At 31.4% G+C, this 24,936-nt stretch overlaps 3 protein-coding genes and 1 long non-coding RNA gene across 11 annotated transcripts; 1 reads left to right on the plus strand and 3 right to left on the minus strand.

Moving 5' to 3' along the window:
• Window positions 1-2,180: 2,180 nt before the first annotated feature.
• On the minus strand, window positions 2,181-5,312 carry LOC122607263. Of its 8 annotated transcripts, XR_006325024.1 has the most exons (8): window positions 4,444-4,867; window positions 4,336-4,358; window positions 4,134-4,244; window positions 3,792-3,836; window positions 3,425-3,585; window positions 3,256-3,332; window positions 3,075-3,138; window positions 2,181-2,444 (listed from the first exon to the last, which is right to left on the minus strand). It is a non-coding gene; the product is annotated as an uncharacterized LOC122607263 (long non-coding RNA). The 8 variants fall into 8 exon arrangements; XR_006325021.1 differs by adding an exon at window positions 5,062-5,312 and having other exon boundaries at window positions 4,134-4,584; XR_006325023.1 differs by adding an exon at window positions 5,062-5,311 and having other exon boundaries at window positions 4,134-4,522.
• Window positions 5,313-8,216: 2,904 nt separating this feature from the next.
• LOC122603710 (ubiquitin-conjugating enzyme E2 variant 1D) lies at window positions 8,217-10,673 on the minus strand. Its single transcript, XM_043776495.1, has 4 exons — window positions 10,481-10,673; window positions 9,453-9,592; window positions 8,998-9,123; window positions 8,217-8,508 (listed from the first exon to the last, which is right to left on the minus strand). Exons 1-4 carry the CDS (start codon window positions 10,512-10,514, stop codon window positions 8,368-8,370), a joined length of 441 nt encoding a protein of 146 aa, XP_043632430.1. The 5' UTR covers window positions 10,515-10,673; the 3' UTR covers window positions 8,217-8,367.
• A 6,467-nt stretch (window positions 10,674-17,140) lies between these two features.
• Window positions 17,141-19,954, plus strand: LOC122595475 (serine/arginine-rich splicing factor 4-like). Its single transcript, XM_043767845.1, is given in 5 exon segments — window positions 17,141-18,417; window positions 18,465-18,683; window positions 18,795-18,969; window positions 19,086-19,620; window positions 19,623-19,954. Coding segments are annotated over 5 exon segments (2,328 nt in total). The 3' UTR covers window positions 19,745-19,954.
• Window positions 19,955-24,224: 4,270 nt separating this feature from the next.
• Window positions 24,225-24,584, minus strand: LOC122595484 (protein GL2-INTERACTING REPRESSOR 1-like). Its single transcript, XM_043767854.1, has one exon. It carries the CDS (start codon window positions 24,582-24,584, stop codon window positions 24,225-24,227), a length of 360 nt encoding a protein of 119 aa, XP_043623789.1.
• Window positions 24,585-24,936: the final 352 nt, after the last annotated feature.

The raw sequence follows: 24,936 nt of genomic DNA on the forward strand, positions 1-24,936 counted from the left end.
GTAGAGTCATGAAATGAAATAAGTGCCCGGGAGTGTCTGGTCAAATGTCAAAGATTCACAACATGGGGTTTGGAGATACAACAGTTGTCTTTTTAAGTGTTAAAAAACCCATCGGGATTTGAAAGTTTCTAGTTGAGTATATAAAACAAGCTAGTGCCACTCATCACTACTTTAGTTTAATGCAATTTTAATGACCATATTAAACAATTTATTCTTCATTCCATCATCATAGCTTTGGTAATGACTAATGAGGGAAAAAAAGATAACGTAACTATATATGTACGTGTATATAAAAATTTGTGATCATTGTTTGTTTCACATGGTTCTATCGTACGTACAATATAACACATGTTGTCTATTATGTTTAAAGAACAATTAAATTACCTTCCGGTTAAAAAGATAAAGTATATACTACAATCAATATCCTTTACTGAAAATGTTTTTTTTTTTAAAGTTAAAATACAACCACACACATTATTCAGTTATTTGACGAGCTTATTAAATTAATATATATGTTGTATGTTAGACGTACAGTGCATTATACGGAAATAAAAAGATAGATCATATCTATGAAGAAAATGATGACATGTATATATATAGATTTTACAGTATCTTGTTTTAATTGTTTTGGCTTAATTTAATTGGTGTCTGATCATCATTTGTTTATTTTATTAATGCATGCCTGCATCTTTCGTTGAAGATTGTACTGATGTGTGTATCAAATGAAATGGATCATGAACTTAAATTGCTTACATTGAATTAAGCTGTCAGTGAAATCAATATTCATGAGAACTTGCTTTGAAATTTGCCTTTGCGGTAGGTGCATTTACATTCTTATATGATTATATCTATATCTATTCTTTTTTTCATTATAATAATTAAACCAGCAAGAGTAGTTAATAAATGAACATAACCGATAATGATAATTCGTGTGTATATATATATATCAAACGAAAGTGATACAAGATTTTTAGGCATTTCAACTGCATATATATTTAGATATGAAAAATGATTAATCCTTTCATCGATTTTTCTAACTCCTTAAAAGTTAAAACCATGAAAAAATGACATGTATATTCTATCAATATTTATTGTTTTCTTTCTAATCTCTTATTTGATTTGGTCACATGTCATGATTTTGTAGTTAGCATAATGTCTAGGATGATTGATAATTTGATATAATATGAAGATTATCATTCCCTTTAGATGTATCCAAGATGATTACATTATGTGGCTTATAAGTTGACGCATGATATATATATATATGAATTGTGAAATTCATACGAGTATTTATTTCTGTATTTTTGACATATACTATATTTTTATTGACTGGCCCAATACATATAAGTCTGTATGTATCTATTTTGTACATATGTCTTTATTTATATGTTTTCATCCTAGTATATATTTACTAATAGTACCAAAAGCATGTTATAAGTGGTGATAATGCAAATATGGGTGGAAATACTGTAGATGCAAATAAGAAGAGTAAATGTGCAGTAAATAATTAAGCCTCGAAAGGGGCTAGCTATGAGAAGAGTTGATGTGGTAAGTAATGAGTCTCAGAAAGGCCGTAAAAAAGTAGGAAAATTAAGCATACGGTTTACTTGAAATATCAACGTACATACAGTAAATTTTAGTTAATTTGTAGAGTTAATTACAACTATCTTTTCAGTGATTTGTAAAAAATTAAGGGTTTTTCATTCCTATTTTTGATATGGTTTTAATCTTTGATTTTGAAGTCACGTCAACAGTTTTGATCCAAAAGTCAACGAATATGGCCAAATACTCAATGTTTTTGGACCAAACACTACAAGAAAAATGTCATTTAGCGTCATGTTTAGCGACTTTTTTAGCGACATATTTAAAGCTAGCGACACACTTGGCGATGTCAAGTAAGAAGTCTCTAGAAAAAAGTCGCAGATTTTTGCGTCATATAATGTAAGACGCTAAAACTAGCGACAATAATAGCGTTTCCTACATAGAGTCGCTAAAATTTTTTAGCAACACGTTCTCTACAACGTTAACCTAGTCGCTAATTTTAAATAAGTCGCTATACATGTCGCTATTTCTGACGCCAATAATAGCTAAATTTTCATGGTCGTTTCATTTTTCTCTTTTTATATGCCAAAGATTTGCTTATATCAAAACGGATCATTTTTGAGCTAAATAACTGATAATTACACAAACGAAAATTGAAAATTCTCATTCAAATTCAAGCTATTATACATTAAGTTAGTTAGTTATTGCCAATTAACATCAAAAGTAACTTCAATTAAAAACTAAACATCAAAAATTATTATAGATTAAACCCACTTCTTGTCCCTCTAGATACTTCAGAATTGTCATCTATTTTGAAACCCTCTTTTCTCTTCAGACACTTCTGAATTGTCACATCTGTGTTGAAACCCAGTTCTAAAATATCTTGTTTTGCCATCTAGTTCCTGAAAGACAAAAAAGCAATACGTCATGAGATTACCAAGTACCCTAAGAAAGACTCTTTTGTATTTGAACACGTCTTGCATACAACCAGAGCATGAACCTTCCACTAGTACGATAACGATAACTATACTTCTCCTTGATACATACTAGGGGGCATAAGGATGTTTTGAGTCCACTTGTTAATTGTTTCCATGCTAACTCAAGTGGACAACTGGACACTCCTGAAGTGGAATGAGTCCAAATATATACAAGAAAGAGGCTACAGTAATATTTACATAGATACTTATGGGAGTACATGCTTCTAGCCTTCTAGGCTTGTAAATGGGTCGAATTTTCATTATCTGCCCATCCTACAAGCTACACAAATAGGTTAAAACATAAGGATAGACTCGAGTCATGATCAGTATATCGAGATTAGGGTCATGAGACAGTCCATGATGTATTGGTTAACGGGTTAATCGTGATTAAAATAAACGTCTAGATGGGTCCTACAATATATGATATATATTAAAATTTTAAGTACATAGATAAATAACTAATTGACTAACTTTTCCATAAGGCATTCAAGATACTTCTTTGAAAGAGGTCTGGTTACTCTAAATCCTCATACTACATTAAGAAAAAGATAGTACCTCTGTCCATAATGTCCAGCAAGAAATTACGAGCATCAGTACCCCTGTCCACAATCTCCACCAACTGTAATAAATAGGATAGCCCATATCAGATTTGAGCAATTCCAATTAGCATCAGTACTAACTTTCTCACACAAATAGATTATATATCACTGAATTTTAGCAAACCGTACAAACTCACCCGATGCATCATTGTCTAAAGTAAAAGAAACTTTTTTTCTCTCGGAATAAAACCAATCAGATGCGGGATGTTACCATCTGCATAATAACCAACACAATCAATTGCATATAAATTTACAAAAGAAAGCTTAATTTCATGTAAAAAATTATTGAACCAAAAGAAACTAGACCTGCATCATTGGCCAACTTTCCCGGAAGTGAGTTTAGCTCCATATAGTGTAATCTTCCATCAATGAACTTGAAGCATAAATACATAAATCTTCTCCAGCAAAACTCATTATATCATTCACCACCTTCTCCATTCGTATTGTACAGCTTAATCGCATTGAATCTGTTGTGAAAACACATGTTATGAAGACACAAAAATCATTGCACCAGTTTTCTGGATGTTGCACTCTACGTTTATTCCTTATAGCAGGATAAGCTAAAACCTTTGCAGTCTTATTGAGTCTCTCGCATTGAACCATACAGAGAGTTCTAATGTGCGTTCCTTATAGCAGGATAAGCTAAAAACTAATAGCAACACATTTTACATACCTAATCTTTGCGATTAGGTCAAACATTTGTCCAATAAAGTCATCTCTGCATATATAAGCATGACAAGTAAATATATGCAACTGAACACTTAATCTTTTACGTTGAACAGAAAAGTAAAATGAAAACAAATAACCACAACAACCTACCGCAAATTCCCCTGAAAATATCCAAAAAATCATAAACTTTAACCATAAGGATATCTAGGTTAAATTGGAATGGTATGGAGTTGAACTTAGAGATTCGTTTCTGGACAATGCTTAAGTTGCAATAATTCAAAACTAACGGTCAACTTGCACAAAATTTTCAAAGAATGACGAAAGCTAACTTTAGAAGAAAATATACCTGCTCAATCTCAGTGAGCCCAGCACTACAACTAATGTTGAGAGCTTTACATGCCTCATAAAACCGGAACAAAGTCCAGGCCTGTAGTGGAAACCAATGCTACGCAGAAACCTGTCAAACAAAAACAAAGATGACAAAATAAGGCAATAATATATAGAGATTTGAACCTGACTAGAAGAAACTATCGAGGGAAAAGTTCGACCGGGGAGGGGCTCTCTTGATTCCCTGAAAAAGGAACATATGCATAATCCATATTACCCAACAAAATTTACGTCCTTAAACAAAAACAAAGAAATATTGCTATGTAAACCTCTGTTGAAAGTTTGAAGGCTCTGATATAAAATTTGCCTGCGATGGAGCTGTAAGCGATACAGAACGACTAGAGGAAACTGCAGTCAAAACATTAGGACCCTTGGACCTTCTGGTTGAAACCATATGTCATTTCATTCACCTAATAAACACACTCTTCATAATAACAGAAGACGAGAGATAACTTATGATTAAGTCTAGCTAAAACTTCTTTCGTCGATCTTCCAACTTCTAGAAACTGCTCATGGCAGCTTTTATAATAACTAAGTGACTGCAAAACTATTATAGTCATTTACATACTAAAGACTCTCTCATGACAGTTTTTGATACAACTAAGTGAAACAAATAATGAGGCAAAGTAATTACACTGCTTCAAAATTAGTTCCAAAACCCTAGAATTCTATCAGGCAAATATTATAGATTGATTTATAGTATATTTATAATAATTTCAAACATATCACACAAAAAAAATCTAAAAATAGCTATAATATATACATATTATATATATATATATTGATTGATTGATTTATAGTATACTCATAATAATTGAAATCCTAGATGGCATATCATTTAACCTAACTAATCTTCAACTGTATAGAAATGGCGGTAGAGTACTTACATGACGGGCGATCGGTCTAAAATCACAGTGGAGATCGTCATTGCGGTATAATCCTCTCGGCGATGGCTTTACAGTCCGGTGGCGGTACGGTTGTTGTGGTGGTGAAAGTAAGGTCGCGGAGGTGGTGGCGGTACGGTCTCCTAACTGCGGCGGATATCATAGATTCAGCATGGAGCTTCGATTGATAGATTTGAGATTTTATAGAAAATGAAAAAATACGGTTGAGCTCTGGTGTGGAGTTATAGACAAACTGAGAGGATATTTCATTGATGATATTTTTATATTTTCAATAAAAAATAAAAAATTAATTTAAAGACGCTAATTGTGAAGTCGTCTAACAAATAGATATTTTGATATATAAAGTATGTAAAAATTATTTATATATTCAGTTTAATGTTTATTTATTTAAGAAACCAATTATTGTCCTTTTTGTAATATTAAAAACAAAATTGAAAGAAAAAAACTTAAAAAAGTTTTAGTCAAAATAACAAAAAGCTAAAACATTAAAATACCAATATATCTTTTAATATCACAAATTAACTACACCATAGCAACAAATAAGACATCAAAAGCTAAGCGACTCAATTAGCAACTCGTTTATAGGAAGACGCAAATTAACGACACCTTTAGAGATGAGTTAATCAAATGACGCCAATTGACGCCGCCATTAGCAATGTATATTAGGAAGTCGCAAGATTACGATATTGTTAGCCACATGTTTAAGAAAGTCGCAAAATTGCGACTTAATTTGCTACAACATTTGCGACTTTGTAAAATTGAAATATTTTGCGACTCGATTTTCGACTTAAGTTGCGACAATGACAAGAAAGGTGTCGCTAAACAAGTCTTTATTCACATCGCAAAATAGCGACTTTTAATTGTGAGTCACTACCTTTGTCTCTAAATGATTGTTTTTTTTTGTAGTGAAACTGTTGACGAGCTCCAAATTAAAAGATCAAAACAATAATTAAATGATAAGGATAAAACTTTAATTTTTGACAAAGTACACGGATATATGATCTTTGTAATTAACTATAGTTTGAATATAGTTGTATGACTTGTATTAATTTTATTTTTTACTAAGTTATAAATCTAATAAATTTTCAGAAATTATACAAATATGATTCTTTTGTTTAGATTTCATTTCAGGTCACATTTTGTTTTTCCGATAATAATTTTTCATTTTCTGATCAAAAACCCTTCTTTTTGTAAAATTTTCACACATTCTTTATATTCTTTTGGACATGAAGATGTCTCCATTAATAAAGGTTTTTTATGTGACGGTTTGAGATTTAAATCCTTTTGATTGATATATACTAACTTATAATCCAATGACTAATATTTGTTAGTTATTAAAAGAAAAATCATATCATAGTCGCCAAATGTTTAATTCACGTCTGCCTTTGTAATCATGAACATGTATGCTAGCCGCCAATGCACGCCTAGCTTCCTCAAAACTTCTTATCGCATTTACTTATATTTAATAACGATAATAACTAAAGAGGGTCCGGCTGCATGCTCATCTAGTTCCATGAACTTGCAACGAGCTAGTGTTTTAATTTTTTTTTTACATATATTTATAGTTTGTCCTTACCTTTTGGTTCTTATACTTACCTTCTCATTATCGATTTCTTATTATTACCGTAAATTCAATAAACTAAAATGGCGTCTGGTTTGGTTTCTTACATGAAATAATCATTATGAATTTGGGTTCTAATTAGGAATGAAATTGGATTTTGAAACCCATCATTTTTGGTTGGGTTTGTAATATGAATAAATTTATGAGTTCTATGATTTCAAGTTTATCAACCAAACACCTTCTTTGATATTAAAATTCAGAAAAATGCTTCTGATGATATCTTTTGGACCAAAGATTTCGTGGTTCCTTCCTAATAATCATAGCATGTGAAATGAGTTTGTGCACGTGCCCCTGTCATGTGTTTCCTAAAATGGTTATAATCATTTCCTTTTTCATAAGTAGTAAACAAAGCATAATCATGATTTTGGTCAATGGATTCGACTAAACCTAGTCCCATATGATGACAATTAAAAAGTATCTCCTATAAATTGTTATTTTATTATAATTATTGGTAGTAGTAGTAGCATCGTCTGTATTGTGCAACTAATGACACTAGTTTGAGAATAATGAAAAGAAAAAAAAGAGCTGTTAAAGTACAATAAACTAAAAACGACCAAAACTTTATTTATGGGATCAAATTTAATTTTTCCAACAAGTTTTATGTATTGTGCAACTAATGACACTAGTTTGAGATTAATGTATGTAAACTTCTACGAGATTAATAATGAAATGTTGGTAAAATACAGTATGGTCAAACTCGTACAATAATGAGAGTGGAAACTCAACTCGTATAATATATGTAAAATTCTTCGAGATTAATAATGAAATTTAACCTGGTCTATATAGATGTAACTATGTAAGTTTGTAATATGTTAACAAAATCCAAGAAAGTTTGATCCAATGTAATTATTGGCAGCCCAACACTTGTTTGGTATGGTTACAGCCCACTGGATCTAATAATGCAATGATATTATATTTTCAATACAATACGGATTTCGTAACTTGTATCATTTGAAAATTGGAAATACGTAACGATGCAATTAATGAATTAGCATCTTCTTTTTCATATGCAAAAAATGGTATAGGGGACATCATGTACGACAGACACGAATCTGTTGAGACTAAATGCGAGCACAATTTTTCTAAATACGAACACGACACAAAATTTAACAAATTACATGATAAGAAACCTGAGAACGGTTAAAACTTGAATTTGATTCGTTGCTTAACAGATCCGGGTCTGTTAAAGCCAAACACGAAACCTCTTAAGGCCAAGCGTGTTGTGTTGTGTCGTGTTAAGAGATCCGTGATAGAGATTGTTAGCTCTTAAAAACGGTACCAAAATTTTTCTTAAAAATAAATGTCAGTTATCATAATTGAAATACAAATCATTTATGCACAGTTTAACGGATTGTTTAGGGCCAACAGGTAAGCTAAATTTCTTGTCTAACCTGTCTGCCTGACCAGTTTTGCCACCTTTAGCCATAACTCATTAATAACATTGCCAGGCCAAACGCTCAAGTGTTATATATAATCAGTTATGCAGAGCCTCGCAATCACCCAAAGAAGTATGAGATATGCAAAAGGATAAACATATTAAACATTTGATACAAACACAAATCCCATTTTAATCAAACAGTAACATTCACATTTTTGCCATGAAGCCATATAGATGCAATCATCAAATTTCCACTATCATAACATTCTTACGATTTCTTCAGCACAAGCTAGAAATGAGTGCCTTCTGGTGGTTGAACAAGCTTGCGATTGTGGGCAGTTGCCATCTCTTTCTTCAACCGAATCAATATATCTTCCATAGTGTACTCTCTTTGCCAGTTCCCTAGTATCCCAAACTTCTTCGGTTCCACCTGTAGAACCAACAAGGTAATCATTTTTGTTCCAAAAAAGTAACTCTATTCAAATATCAAACATTCTTAAATTCTTAACATGTAAGTTGTAAGAATCTGTCATAATGCCCAAGAGAAACAAGAATATAATCATTTCGTTGTGCTATCACTTCTGGAATGTGCACTCTTGAAAGTGATCGTCACTTTCGGTGAACAGTATCCGATAACAAACAGGAATATAATAGGTTATAGGGAGATAATGTTTGGATGTGCTTTTGCTGCTTGATGTGCTACAATCAGATGATTAAATGTTCAAGTGGTTGACAAATGTTGGTTATTTAGTAAGTACTGCAATAATTTGATATATAGAGGGAAAAACAGAAGGAAAGTAATAAGTATAAGCCACAAGTAAGACATTTAGACATAAATCAAGCAAAGTAATAAGTAAAAGCCACAAGGATTGATGATTATGATGCAAGACACTTATAGCAAACAGTAATAGCTTCTTACCACGCCAGTTTCATGGTTGACACAGGTCATGTTAACCCGTGAATGGAAACGAACAGTAGGAGGCTTCTCTGGATAATCTTTGTCACAAAACAGCTTCAATTGGTATATTCGCCCTTCATGTACAGACTGAAAATAAACACAAAAAACAAATATGACAGACAGTTATGCTTAGGCTTATAACATAGATGGAATCGACACAAAATCTGTTTTAAATAAAGCCACAATTGTAGTGTTAGATGAGAGTAAACGGCTCTCGAATTAATCTAGAAAGTGAGTAAACAGATATCTGTATAAACAAAAATCAGTAGTTTTGTTGCAGCTAGCATGAAAATAATGATTTGGCCGAGCTGATTAGCAGTAAAACTAAGAAAATGAAAATGAAGACTTCAAAACACGCCTCAAAATGTCGTATAATGGTGAAGCATAAAGTTACAAAGAGGAAAGAAAAAACATACATTGTGAGGGCCAATAATGGTACCGGTCCAAGATCGCATATAAATATCATCACCATCATCCATTCCATAACTCACGGTCCCATCTCCAATACCCTTTTCCCCGCGCTCAAGCTCCTCCAACAATCTGAAATTTCTAGGCACTGCAACAAGCTTCAAACACTTAAGAAAAATACAAAATCTCCACACAAACAATAAAAATACAAATACATACACACAAAAACACACACACATAGATACACTCCCCATACCCCGCTTATGCAGATACTGAGTACCGTTGTTGTACACACATTCATACACTAATCTAATTAGGTTCAAAATGGACTATTAATCAGTCTAAACTGAAATTCTAATTACCTAAAAATTAATTTACAAACTTAGCTCTTAAATGGCCATTGATCACAACTATATTAAGCTATATATACAAAGAAATAAAGTACTGCCAGATTGCAGTATATGTATGAAGTTTTTCCTTGAAGGTAGAGTTTTGGACTCAGATGTACGCGACAATTCGGGGTATCCATCCATAAAATAAGAATAAAATAAGCTTAGCACATATTTTTCATAAAAGGGATGATACTCGTACCACAACTTTTGATTTATTTACCACAAACATGTTTTACTAACTTATTATGATTTAATAATTGTACTGTATGGTAAATATATCAAGTTTTGTGGTACGAATATCAATTCTCTTTAATAAACCCTGTAGAACTTTGATTAAACCTAATTACATGATAGATATATTGGGAATTAACAAGCACCAGGGTAATTGACAAAAATATATATTTTTTTTTATATAAATGTTCAAGTCAATGTATTAATAACAATATCTTATGTTCTTAATAATTACTAATCCAAAATAAAGATTCAATAATACAACAATTAAAGATATTGGGTATTATAAAAACTTAATCTTTAGACAATATAATGAAATTTTGGGGACACCCAGCAGATCAAATGCAAGGTTCATGATTATACATATTATATTATTATGTAAACAATAAATAAATAAAGGAAGGGAAATTTACCTACAACACTGGATCCACCTGAGCCAAGCGTCATTGAATAATATTATACCCAAAATTGGGTGTGATTAAATGTGATGATTAACAGATTTGATGGAAGATATGATACAAATAAAAGAAGAAAAAGAAAAGGGAAAAAAACAGGTGAGTGGGGAATAAAGAAAGAAAAAGGAAAAGATAAAATACAACAAGAAGTGATCGATCGTATAGGCCGAAACGCCATATATTAGTTTGAGGATAACCATTATTTTGTATATCCTATTAGGGTTTATTATTATTATTATTTTTAATAAAGTTACAATTGGATTTAAAATTAGCTCAATAAAAAAATATTTGTTTTACCTTATTTTATACTAGAAGGTTATCTACACGATGCGGCGGTGTGATGGTGGCGACGACGACGATGACGAGTGGTGTCGGCGTGCGGCAGTGGTAATCGACGACAATGGTAGCAGCGGCACCGACTAGCGACAGCTAAGGTTGCGGCGGCAACTGGCCGATGGTGATTGCAGCGTCGATTGACGGTTTCAATATATTGGTACAATTAGTTCTCACAACTTTACATAAAATTTTACAAATAGTTTTGATTTAAAAAAGAAGTTAAAAAACTAGAAATAAATAAAAATGAAAACTTTAAGATAAAAAAGTGTTTAAAGTCGATAATTTTTTTCATAAAGTAATAGACAAATAAAAAAATAAAATCAAACTCATATCGATATTATATTACTTATTCAATTATTTTATTTACTCAACATTTGATAGCTAAAAACAAATCTAAACCACTTGGTCTTAGATCAAGTGGCCAACTAGGGCCCTTTTTGAAGAATCTGATAGAGGGGATGTTGGCTTGAAAGCCTGGTATCAAATTTTGCTTCCTTATTGTTTCAGATATTTATCTCTTGAGTGTGTGAGAATACGTGTTATCAATCCTGTTATGCAATAGTGCGCAGGTTCTAACTTTTATCATACTGCCTCTTTGAATGTCATTGATCGGGTTCAAATCATTAACAACTGACACTTCCGGTAAAAAAAAAAGTTGAAAACAAATAGAACTAATATTTCTTCATTAACTTTTTTTTTCCAGTTTTTTTTTTGAAAGGTGTATTTCGACTCAGACGTGGCTGGAGACAATTTTAACCAACTACCGTTGGACCTCGCGAGATGCTGAGCATAAGCTGGAGTCTCTCGGCCCCCCTCCTTGTGAAAAATTCCTAGATGGGAAACCCAAAGATTGTGTCAGCCGAGGCTCGAACCCACAACCCTAGAAGAAAACCCACCGGGCCCCGCATAGTGGGAAGTGTAAATACCTCTGGCCACTGGGGTTTAAAAGTAATTTCAGAATGAATCAACTTTTACACGTTTATTTATTTTTTTTCAAAGGAATATTTCATTAAAAGTAATCTAGTAAATTCATTAAAAAAATTAAATTTATCTTCTTAAAAATCCATACATAACTTAATAGAGAAAAAACAAACAAACACAATCTATCATTTTAAAAATCGTTCTTATTATAAGATCAAAATAAGGAATTAGTAAGGAAAAAAAATAATGGAAATACATGTCAAAATCTTATGTTTTAATAAGAAGATTTTTTTAAAAAGTCTTTTAGATAAAGTAATCATTTTTCTTAATGACAATTCTAAGTGTTGTGAGTATAAATTATTTGAGTGTGCTGAAATTTGTATTTTGCTTTGTGAAAATTTCGGGGGTGTTTTTTTTATGTATATATTACTATTTTTCGGTTATTATGCATGTAATAAGACACTAATCATTATGAATGTCATTAGCATTTTCTTTAAAACTAAAAGGATTACCTTTGTGATAGGGCATTGACCGGTGACCACAAATAATATAGGTAATTGATGTAAAATAATAGATAATGTAAGTATTTTAGGAGTTAAATGATAGATAACATAAATAGGATATCATTTCAATATAATAAAATTTTACTAATAATGTTTATTAGTATTTTTTTAAAAAATAAGTAATAAGAAAAGTAGATACTACTATATATATACTACTATGATCACATGTATGCAAGTCGATCACATGTAATCAAAGCAATATTCGTGCACATATGATCAAGAATTTAAATCTCCACATAATTATATAACGGATGATAAATCATGCTTCCAAACAATTAGAAACTTCAAAATTACACAGAAGTTATTCAGAAAACAATTTTCATGTAAAGATTAATCATCGGTTGGGCTTGATTTGAAAAGTTTTCAAAGGTTCTCGTAAAAAAAAAGATTCTCAAAATAACTTTACCATATATATATAACTTTACCCTATATATATATATAACTTTGAATTTTGGGATTTCGTGCCATGATTTTTTTTTTAATTTTGTGTTTAACTCCATTTGCAATATTGATCCTAATTAGCTAACGACCGTCAATTTTTGTTTAGATGTTTAACGGGAGTTACGGAAACTATTGCAAATGAGGTCCTTTTCTAACGTGTCTTAACATTAATGCTATTTGAGTTTGTAAATTGAGAGATTGACTGATGTTACTATTTGTTAAGTTCTGTTTGGATTTTTAAGGGGAGTTACGAAACGTTTCTTAAATATCGTTGAATGCTATTTGAGTTTGTAAATTAAGAGATTGATTTATGTTAATCTTTTATAACTATCAATAAACATTACTTATAACTTAATAAAGTATACTTACAATATTTCCAACCCACAATGCAGTGTTACATGAATTGAATTTTGTGCCAACATTTATTTTTACTTTTTGGATTTTTTTTATTTTAATATTTATTTGCTTTTTTTAATTATGTATTATTATTTTAGATATATATTCATTTTCTTTTTAAATACTAACAACCATCTTCTACCAATGAACTTACATATCTATATACCAATATAAATTCTTGATACAAGTATGAATTTTACGTATATGTAGCCCTTGTTATTTACCTTTTTCATGTACATGTTTGTAAAGAATATATAAACTCGAATATATTGTTTGGGGTTTTAAATGTTACGTATTGTGTTGTAAGTGTTTGGCTTTTCTAACTGATTTTTTTTTTTACTTTTATGTTGTATGGCAACTACAATTCAATGACACATATCTAACATTTTTGTAATTCCTATGACGTTTAATTAAATGATGTATAAAATGATCCTCAAAACATGTTTTACATATCATCACACACAATAAATATCTAAATAATACTTTTAATTTTATATGCTACCATATACATAATCGTAATGTCTCTTGGGGCAACGTTCATGTGACATATCTCATTTTTACTAAACATGATAAGATTATGAATAAATGTATGTTTTCACGCATACATTATATATTTTTGTTATATAATATATTAAATTTCACCAATGAGTAGATAGCTCAATAGTATAAGGTATTTAACACAAGTCTTTTAGTGAAGCAAAATTCAGGTTCCAGTCTTACTGAGGGTCAGAGTTTTATCCTAATTAAATATTGTGTCTTTAGGTGGTTTAATTAGAGATTTTTTCTCATACAAGGTATTGCGACTGAGGGGGTTTTATAGTGCAGACCCGGTTAAGACAACATAAAATAGACTTTTTATTGCGAGCAAATGACTTACGCCTTTCAAAAAAATATAATATTAAATTTCATTGTTATTACGATACGACTCATATACCAATAAACTAAAAAGGATTGTAACATCCTTTAATTGACATGTGGCATTCTATTAAAGCGACAAGTGTCTTTTTAATCATATTAATTTATTAATTAAAGAAAACTTATTTAACTAATTTCTTATTTTAATATATATATATATATTTACGATTCTTCTTCCGTTTCCTGTTCTAATATTAAGTTATCATCTTATAAAAAGTTCTTACTCAACTACATGTTGTCCACTTCGAGCCGTATATCTACGTCTTTAATTATATTTGTTTATTTTAGTTTAATGCTTTAATCGTAGATCTCATAAATTATTTATGTTAAGTGTAGTCTTTTCTACTCAAGAATGGTATTAAAGATCGGAATACACATAAACAAAGGTATGCAAATTTATTCCCAATTATCCTTTTATTATTTAGATTTTTCAAAAACATAACCATAGATATAACATATAATCTTTGTTCATTATTACTATTACAATTATTATTTGGTTATATTTAATATTTTATTTATGATTAGTTATATGTATATTATCATATATTAGTATCGTGTATACACATGGTTATATGATAATATAAACTTTATTATACTTTATATTGTTTTTTTAGTATGTAATGTTTTAGTCATTTATATGAATTCTTAACTTTTCACTTCCAATTGATTTGATATTTGAGAATTAAATAAAAATTGTTCCTACAATTTAATCTCATAAGTTGTATATCTTTTTACATAGATAGTCCAATTTTAAATAAAATGAGCTTAAATTAAAATTTATAGAGATTTTAGGATAGGATGAGCTTATTAGTAGGTAAATATAGCTTTTGATTGGTTAATTGTAAAATTAAAGCCACACAATCTTGTTTTAATTAAGTTTTAAAACAACTAACATTTATTACTATTACGGATCACATTTTTCTTAACTTATATAGTCTCTTTTAAACACTATTACTATTGAAGGGACTGAATGAATGTAATAGGGTATGTTTGAATTTACAAAATCGTTGCAAAACGTCAATTGTATGATATACGTATGGTCAATCCGTACATCGTACGGGTATTAAGACTCGTAACATGATATACGATTAATAATTCATAAAATGACTTTATACACGATTCCCATTTACTTATCACATCTTTACGTTAAGAATGAAAAAGAATAGAAAAAGATTTCACCCTTTCTTTTGGTATATACCCTCGCAAAGAAGTAAACTATTCAAAAAGTACAATCCTCAAAAGGAAAAATATCCAAAACCCTTATTTATTTTTGGATGTCCAAAAAACCTTTATGATGTTTGTCCTAAAAAAAAGTATAATCGCTCGTAAAAACGGCAACGTTGAATCATAATCTCATATCATTCCATAAATAAATCTACCCACATTTTCAATCAGGTGAGCTTTTTTTTCATCTACCATTTTTATTTTTATTTTTTACTTTTTTACCATATATATAAAATGCATATAACATGTTTGATCAAATGTAAGCTATTTGGGGTGGGTTGCGTCAAGTTCATGAGTTTTACTCCATTCTTTTTTCTTTCTTTCTTTTTTTTTTTTTTTTTTGTTTTTTATCAGCAAATTTTACTCCATTCTTGATTCTTTTATCTCAGTATTTGGGTTACTTTCATTTTGTATCTTTATTATTATTATTATTTTATTTTTAATTTATAAAGCAACAATTTTATTATGTTTACTCCATTTTTTATATATTTTTTTTCTGAACAACAAGTTTTACTCTATTCTTGATTGTTTTATGTTAGTTTGTGGTTTACTTACTATTATTATTATTTATTATTATTATTATTATTATTTTTCCTTTTTAATCTATAAATCTAACACTTTTATTAAGCATATTTTCCTTATTAGTTATTAGGTTTTGATAGATAGGTGTATAAAATAGTTGTATACTATAAAATGGGTGAACTTTTGATATGGAAATTACAGTTTTTTTATGCACGGTATTCGGTAACTTAAGTCCTAAAGCTATATTTAGCATTTTATTAATATTATTATTGGACTTCACTTATAAGTACGGAATCCGTTTGTTACACAACGATAGCGATACTCAATTTCGTCATGGGCAGGGGTACGGTGGATGTAAGATGCTTATGGTTATACCTTTACTCGAGGGTAGAATGATTTCCGACAAGAGTGTAGTGAAGTATACTATGTGTGTGCTATAGAGTATATGTAAAAAGAGCAAAATGCATATATAAGTCTATGCGCAGGGACTGCTATAATTTGTATGCTAAATAAAATAGTATCTGTATCTCTATTCCTAAAAGTAACATCAAATATCTACACATGAGACCTTAACTTGTCTAGAAAGCCAAAAACCCTTTGTTATGTTCTTGAATTAGGCCCAATAATGATAATAATAATAAAAGTAATAAATTAACACTAATTGCTGTTATATGTATAAGGGTAAGGTTTAAACAAAAAGTATAGTTTTGAAGAAAAACAAAATGTTAGAAGTCCAGGGGTTATACACTTTTGATACACCATTTTTTCCAAAAGGACTAATCATATACTTTTTTTGATGCATCAAAGTGTAAAAATGGCGAATCAGCAATGTGTAAGCACCAATGTCCTTTCTACTTACGCTTTTATGTGTAGTTTCCCATCTGTATAATCGTGTAAATTGTGTAGTCTTTGATAAGTCTAACGGGTAAAATGGAAGAATTGTTTTTTTTGAAAAGAATGTGGATTGATATTTTTACTTTGTTAATCACATTTTCACTTTGTATATTAAAATAAGTATAAATTCAAGAGTAGAAGTGTTTCACGTCAACCTGCCCAATACTAAAATTGGCTGTTATTACCCAAGCTGTCTGACCCGTTCATTTTTTCTGCATGGGTGACCCTGACCTAAAAAGTATCTGTGTCTTGCTTGATTGCTTCAATAGTTAATAGTATCTAAATATTTTTGTCTCTAAATTTAAGCAATTCAGAGACTGCTTTTATTAATCCTAAATCAATCATATGCATATTTTGTACTCATTCTCTATGAGCTAACATTGTGTTATTTGTCTTTGTTTTTAGGATGTCTTTGCATCTTGGAAAGATTACCCCTTGTGTTCGTAGAGATGAGCTTGAACGAGTTTTCCAAAGGTTTGGTCGCTGTAGCTTACAAGTGAAAGATAAATATGGTTTTGTAGTTTATGATTATCCTGTGAATGCTGAGAGAGCACTTAGAACGCTTCAGGGAAAGAAGATATGTGGTGAGCTATTAACATTGTCATGGTCAAACAACCAGCCTAGTTATCGAGGTTGGAATTCACATGGAAGAAACTGTAGAGATGAAAGTTATGTTAATAGAAAACTGCCTTCATATAGTCGAAATGATTCTAGGACAAGTCACAAGCAACCAGTTATAAAAGATGAGCCTAAAGATGCCAGAAACGGTAATAAAGAGAATGAAAAAATTCATGGTATGAAGAAAGCGTTGTCAAATATAGGTGGAGGTCCAAATGAAAATGAGTTAAACAAGGGTTCGGAGTTTGATCGTTATGAACCTTGCAGTGGTAGTAACAAAAGGGTTCATGGCGATGAAATTAATTTCGTTCATCAAGGTAGCTACTCCATAACAGGAGACTTTCAACAAAGGAAAGGGGTTGTGCAAGCTAGTAAACAAAATTTGGATCAAACCCTACAGACATGTTACAACTGTGGGAAATTGGGACATAAAGTAAAAAACTGTCCCGAAGACTTGGGGTACAAGAGGAAACTTGACAGGTTTAAGCATATACACTGTGATGAAAGAAACTACAACAGTAAAGATCAAGATGGACTGAGAAGGATGAGATCTGACCCACGAGGAAGGGAGCTACCTGGTAAAGATGCTGTAACCATAAGGTCACATAAGGACACTAGAGAGGCATCCAGTAATGGTGAAAGGGAAGAGCAGATTGATGACCTACAAAACGAAAATGAGTTAAACAAAGGGTTAAGGTTTGATCGTTATGAACCTTGCAGTGGTAGTAACAAAAGGGTTGATGGCGATGAAATTAATTTTGTTCGTCAAGATAGCTACCCTACAGCAGAAGACTTTCAACAAAGGAAAGGGGTTGTGAAAGCTAGTAAACAAAATCTGGATCAAACCCGACAGGCGTGTTACAACTGTAGGAAATTGGAACAGAAAATGCAAAACTGTCCCGAAGAATGGGGTTACAAGAGGAAACTTGACAGATTTAAGCATATACAAAGTGATAAAAGAAACTACAACAGTAAAGATCAAGATGGACTGGGAAGGATGGGATCGGAACCACGAGGAAGGGAGCTACGGAACCACGAGGAAGGGAGCTACCTGCTAAAGATGCTGTAACCACAAGGTCACATAAGGACACTAGGGAGGCATCCAGTAATAGGAAGCACCGTCTATACACGAAGGCTGATTACTCTACAGCAGATAACCGAATTCAAGCATCCCAGGGAAAACAGTATGTTAAGGTGAAACGGATCAGGGAAAGTCAGAGCCCGGAGCATCGTGCAAAGAAATTAAGGAGGCCACAGTCAAGTCCCATCCAGTCAGATGACAAGGTTTCTAGGTCTAGGTCAAGCTCAATTTATTCGAAGTCTTCCACAAGGTTTGCTACAAACTCAAATTTTGAATCTTAGTCGTTATTTTCTTCCTTAACTTTTATTTCCATAGCAAAAAGTTTTAAGTAGTAAAATCACAAGTCGAAATCGGTTTCTAGGTCTCGTTCAAGCTCTCGTGTATCTTTGTATGCAACTACATCATCTGGCTGCTGGTATTCAACACCTCCAAGTTTGCAAAATGGCGAAAAGGACTCTTTCTTGAAAGCTAACAGTCCTGAGCAGAATGACTTCCAAGTTAGCAGTGCACAATTAGTGGAAAATGGGAATGCAGTGGTAAATTCACAAGTAGACAATTGCATGGATACAAACCATATCGAAAAGAGTGAAGAAGATGCTCAGTTAGATAAAGGAAAATATCCCAAAGAGCAGAATGACACTCAAGTTAGCAGTGCACAAGTGGTGGAGAATGGAATGCTGTGGTACATTCAGAAGTGGACAAGGGCATGGAGACAAACCATACTCAAAAGAGTGAAGAAGATTCTCAGTTAGATGAAGGAAAATATCCCAAAGAACAGAATGACATTCAAGTTGGAAGTGCACAACTGGTGGAAAATGGGAATGCAGCGATACATTCACAAGTGGATAACGGCATGGATACGAACCATATTCAAAAGAGTGAAGAGGATACTTGGTTAGATGAAGGAAAATATTTGTCTAAGCCATTGCTTGAGAATGACGCTCTTAATGATGTGATTCTGTCCCCAACTAGTCAGAGAGAGACAAAGGATCTTCAGAGTTGTGATTTTGATGTATCAGAATTTAACACACCATCCCACAAGACTACCAGATCAATGTGCTTGACATCAGAAGAAATCTTAATGGTCCTAAGGCACTATGGGTTGAAGCAACCAGTAGAAGTTGACAAAGGTTTACTTGCGGAATCATTTTTTGGTTGTGCTCGGTTGTGGCCCTGGGAAGTCATATATTGCTTAAAAAGGGTCCAATTTCAATCGAGAATTATGCTCGAAGAATTTTTCAAAACAAGGAGTTTGGGATTGTTGATAAATATGTCAGAAGCAGTAGTGGGTGGGGTGAAGAGGAGTCTTGAAAGTTGACAACTTACATACTTGATCTAGTAATTCATGCTTGGAAATGTACATTGCTGAGACTTTTATCTTGTGAAGCTTTGGCAGGTAGGTACTGACTAAAAGTCTTTTAATTTCATACATGCTCTTCATGTTTATATATTAACATGCTTTTGCTAAGGAGCATAAACGATGAAATGATTATTCTTAATATTATTAAGCATTTTCTGAAACTTGTAAAACGATGGTTGTGATGTCATGTTAGGATCATAATATATGCATACATTTGAAATGGAAAGTTGTACACCTTGGTTGGACAATTCTTGTTAACCATTGGGTGTTACTACCAAGTATTCAATTATAGTTTCTTACTAGTTACCACTTACCAAGTCGGGTGACAAGATGGGCAGGTCAGAGATGGGTCACTCACAATGAGTTGGGTGTGGTGCGAACTCTTTTGTCCATTTTGTTGTTAAAAAAGTTGTAGTTTGTTGGGGTGTTAGTTATAATCACTAAAAAGATTTCACAACAACAATCTAGATCTTATGAAACTTTCAGCCTGTTTAGCCCAGTTGACCCATCCTCTTGGCTACTTTTCTTTAATTTTACTCATCTTGCCCGTTTGAAATAGAACACAACCCAACCCTCTTCCAGCTATCCCTTTTAATGTTTTATGACTTTCTGTTCATCCCAATAGAAAATTAGGATAGCTCGAGGCTTTTAAGACTTATAACATTGCTTAATGTTAATCTTTTGTTTATTTTATTTAACTACTCTCTTGTTTTCTTTATTGCATTGCATACACGAGTTTGCATTCACTGATTGCCCCTTGAACATATGATGATCAATCTAGTATTGCATCTTTGAGGTTATATTTATGATAAATAGTGTTTGCTCAAAGTTAATCCTAATGTATTTATCACCACACCATAGAAACAACCATTGTCACTTATCAGCGTGACATTCTGAAGTTGAGTAGTAACAAACTCTTTAAAGTAGATTTTGATTATTTATTATTTTATTGTGTTGTTTCTCTTTGATCAATATATATAGCTTATTAGTTTTCTGATGTCGACTGAAAACCAGTATATATATAATCAAATCAAATTGTTTGACGGGTATCAACATATCTCATTTTCCGTATAAAGTTCAAACCGCATTTTTGGATCTAAAAAAAGAAGTGTGAGGCCTGTTTTGATGCTGCAATATGGTTGCGCGCATTTGTCGGTTTGGTTAAACTTTAACAGAAGGTGGCCGCGTTTTTTTAGTATACAAGTCAAAATGACTCGGGCTGGGCGTCCCATAAACACCAAAATTATATACTCGTATTAGAATAACACCAAATTTGACATGGGAAAGTTTTGTTCATTAGAATGCATTTGTGAGTGAAGTCTTGCATGTGATTTGATACATCGATCCAACTTTTTTTTTTTTTTTAAATTATAGAAGTTCAACTACTCCGGTTGAAGATAAAACAAAAGACAGATCGACCCATATATAGGAACAAGCTGAATCAAAATTGCCACCATTATGGGATTAACGTTTACGTATTGAGCGAAAGGGCCTCGTAGTTTATTTGCAATATACAAAAGAAAGTAATATATGTGTAACAAGTATTAAATACCGCATCTAGTTGTATAGTAGCACACCTTGACCTTATGTCATTGTTGGTTGTTTAATAATAACAATAACAATAACAACAACAATAACAATAACAATAATAATAATAATAATAATAATAATAATAATATTGTTGAGTTTGTTTGAAGATGCATGAACAAGCATGCATTTGCACAAATGGACTTCCATGGTCAACATACACAACTCTCGCCATTCTTTCCGTTATATATAGAGTTATATTTATCTCACCACATGTATTATTTTATTTTATTATACTACTACTATTTTGTTTTTGTGAATCATACATTCAACGCCGCATGTATGTTGACATTAACTAACATGAGATATAATCTTATATGATGTAGTTAGTGTATATGTTTGACAATTGACATAATTATCTGATTTTTGCTATTGGTTCTTCTAGTCTTCCTTAAGAGGTTTATTCTAAATCTCAACCCGATCTACAAGGTAATATATAAGTCGTAATTTACGTTTTCTAAACTACATTTTGAAAGACAATTCCAGATTACTTTTCAAATCTTGTGTTTAAACTCTTGGAGACAGAATTCGCCAAACACAAGTTTTATTAAATTAGATAGTTTTTCAAACACAAACTCAAACTCAAACACCCTCTTGCTATTTAAGACATGATGAAATGAAGTAGCTATTTTTTGAACATTCTGAAGTAGCTATTATAAAGTGATCATGTGAGTTTGAGGTGGACAAGAAAAAGAGAGAAAGAAATAAAAACATTGTAATTAATTAATTGAAGAACATGCATGGAAATAAATAGGATCTTTACTCTTTATAATTCCCATAAAAACTTTTCATCAACATTTACAACCAAAACACAAAAAAAAGGGAAAAACTAGACCGTAACTTCCTTAAGTTGGTTCAAATTTATGATTTCTAGCTAGTTTTAAATGACAAAAATGTATTTAAACAAATACAACCATACTAGAAGTAATTCTTGGGGATATAAATGCCCAAATATTGCAGTAAAACAAGAACTAAATTCATTACACCAACAAACCAAAAGTTGATTGATTTGATGATGAAAAAACACAAAAGTAATAGGTGAAATGATGGGGAGCGTAAGCATAAGAGAAAGTGAACGTCCATAGAAACAGTTAGATTTTTCAAGGGCCTAAAATTTTAAATTTTATTTGGTATATATATCTAAAAATTATATTTTATATAGTGTCTATAAATTTATTAATTAAATATTAACATCCTGATTGAGTGGTCGATTTGTTAGATACAACTATACAAGCATATTTTGCTTTACAGGTCCCAAGTCAAATTTGTTGTTTATATCTTTGGGGTGGGGCTATCTTTAAGCTCGTCCTAAACCTAAAATCCCTTATCACACCTTGTTAAATTGCTTCCTAACTCATTTCACTCGCACTGTTCTAGAAAAAAAAAAGAACTAAGGGTGCATTTAGTTCAAGAAATCTCTTTTGTTTTCCATTTTCATTTTACAAGAAAACATGAAAAACAGGAAACGCGTTCAAATTGTAATTTTTTATAAAAGTTTTCCTAGAAAATGAAAATTCCCTTTTTCCAACTTTTGCACTAAAATTAGAAAATTATTTTTTTCAGTTTTCGTTTTCACTTTTCTATTTTCTAAACCTAAAATTAGAAAACAAGTGAATTTGAACATGTTTTATAGTTTTCTAAAATGAAAAAATGAAAACTCCATCTTTTATTTTAAACGCGTTTTCAAAATTTTCAAGGGTTTTTTAGAAATAAAAAACCTTTTCATTTTCTAGAAAACTAAAAATGAAAAACTTAAAAACATTTTTTTCAACTAAACATGCCATAACTCTTTTGACTCACATTTTAAGTGTTCTGTTTTTTGAATTGAAATCATAAATGAATAACGAGTCGTTATCTATGGAGTTGGCGATTACATACAAAGTATGCATTAGGTCATTAATACATATCAACTTGAAACACCTTTGAATAGTATTACGGCCGGTGAAATACAGTATTTCATTATGCACTTTAGCAAAGTTGCAATTTAAGTTAGATATACATATACATATTTATATAATAATCTCTACTCCTTAATAAAGCAAATTTCCCCCCTTCCTTAAGTAAATCTGTTTTTAAAATACCTTATTTGCCCTTAAATTTTTTTGTTTTTTTTCTTTATGTAACTACCCAAAATCCCTAATAAAACTGACCGTTTTCCCCATTACTGACGCCGCATTGCGCGGGTACCATGTTCGTAATAATATAATATGTTTTATGACAAAATTATATAACATATATTAAAGTAATATTTGAAGTTTTCATAATTAGGTTATTGGTTGTTTCAGTGCTAAATAAAACATAAAAGTTTAAACTTTTTTTTTCCTCCAAAAGTATACTTTGGAACTATTTGCTATTTTGCTTGGACATTTCGTATTGACAGTTGACTATTTACTAGTCAAACTTTTAGAGTTGTTGGACGTGGCACCTTTTCAAGGACACGGAACAGAGTAGTCTTAATTAGGAAACAAAATTAGGCCCGTATTGCAATAAACATTTCTATTTTTCGTTTTTAAGATTAGTTGGCTTACACAAATTATGTCGAATGTTGAGATTATCTACATATTATCCTAAATAAAATATTAACCATTTAGTTAATTGGCTTATTAGTAAAACCACCTTTCTTTTGGTGAAAACTTAATTATTAATTTGTGTAACAAACATTAAAAATGGAATTATCATTCAAACATAATATTTCATTACCTCAAATTACATAAAGAGTTTTAGGTAAACATCACTCATTACAAAATGAAATAAAACATAATAATTAAATTCCCACTAATATCCTAGAGCTAAACTTTAATTAATTAATATTGAAAACCATTTTCTAAAAAAATAACTAATTAACTAATTTCTCATTTTCTTGATAGGCTTGTCAAGCAAAACATCAAGCAAAACAGTGCTCTTACATTTAGGACACTTGGGGTAGTCTTCATCAGCAAGCATAACATACATCAAACACCGTGGACATCCGGCTAGCATCATCGATGTTGTTTCCGGGCTGCTCGAGTATCGGAGCTCATGATCATGATCAGCGGTCTCAAGCTCCAATGACACACATGAGTTGGTTGGAGAAATGGTAATAGGTGATGACCGGTTTGGTGATTCGGTTGTGGTGGTCATGACTGGCCATTGAGTTCTAGGAGGTGATAGGTTTAGTTTCAAGTCAAGTTTAAGTACCTCTCTATTATCATTTCTTTTGGTCATGTTTCCTTAGCTTGCTTCAAAACCAAGATTCTTGAGTATGAAAAGATGAAAGTCAACTCCCTGAAAAAAAAGAAACAAGAAATATATTAAGGTCAAAGTATTGATCAAGAAACAACATGATCATGAAAAACCATGATTTTATATATACGTATGTAATATTTGTATACCTTAAAGTTGATAGCTTTTTGTCAAGACCAATAGAGAGAGGAAGGGGATTAAGGTGGTGATCAAGAAAACAAGCACAAGAAAGTGAGTTGGGTTTGTTGGTTTAGAGGATGTAGTAAGCTAGCCAATTTATATAAGAACACCAAGAGGAGAGAGAGGGGGGTAGAGAGATGGTAATAAATGATGG

This window comes from Erigeron canadensis, chromosome 1 (assembly GCF_010389155.1).
Source record: "Erigeron canadensis isolate Cc75 chromosome 1, C_canadensis_v1, whole genome shotgun sequence".
In the NCBI taxonomy this organism is placed as follows: domain Eukaryota; kingdom Viridiplantae; phylum Streptophyta; class Magnoliopsida; order Asterales; family Asteraceae; genus Erigeron; species Erigeron canadensis.

Coding starts and splice junctions, on each gene's coding strand:
- LOC122603710 (XM_043776495.1), bottom strand. CDS start 10,514: ATGACGCTTGGCTCAGGTGGATCCAGTGTTGTAG. Junction 9,593..10,480: donor AGGTGGATCCAGTGTTGTAG/GTAAATTTCCCT, acceptor AGCTTGTTGCAG/TGCCTAGAAATTTCAGATTG. Junction 8,509..8,997: donor TCAACCATGAAACTGGCGTG/GTAAGAAGCTAT, acceptor TTGGTTCTACAG/GTGGAACCGAAGAAGTTTGG.
- LOC122595484 (XM_043767854.1), bottom strand. CDS start 24,584: ATGACCAAAAGAAATGATAATAGAGAGGTACTTAAACTTGACTTGAAA.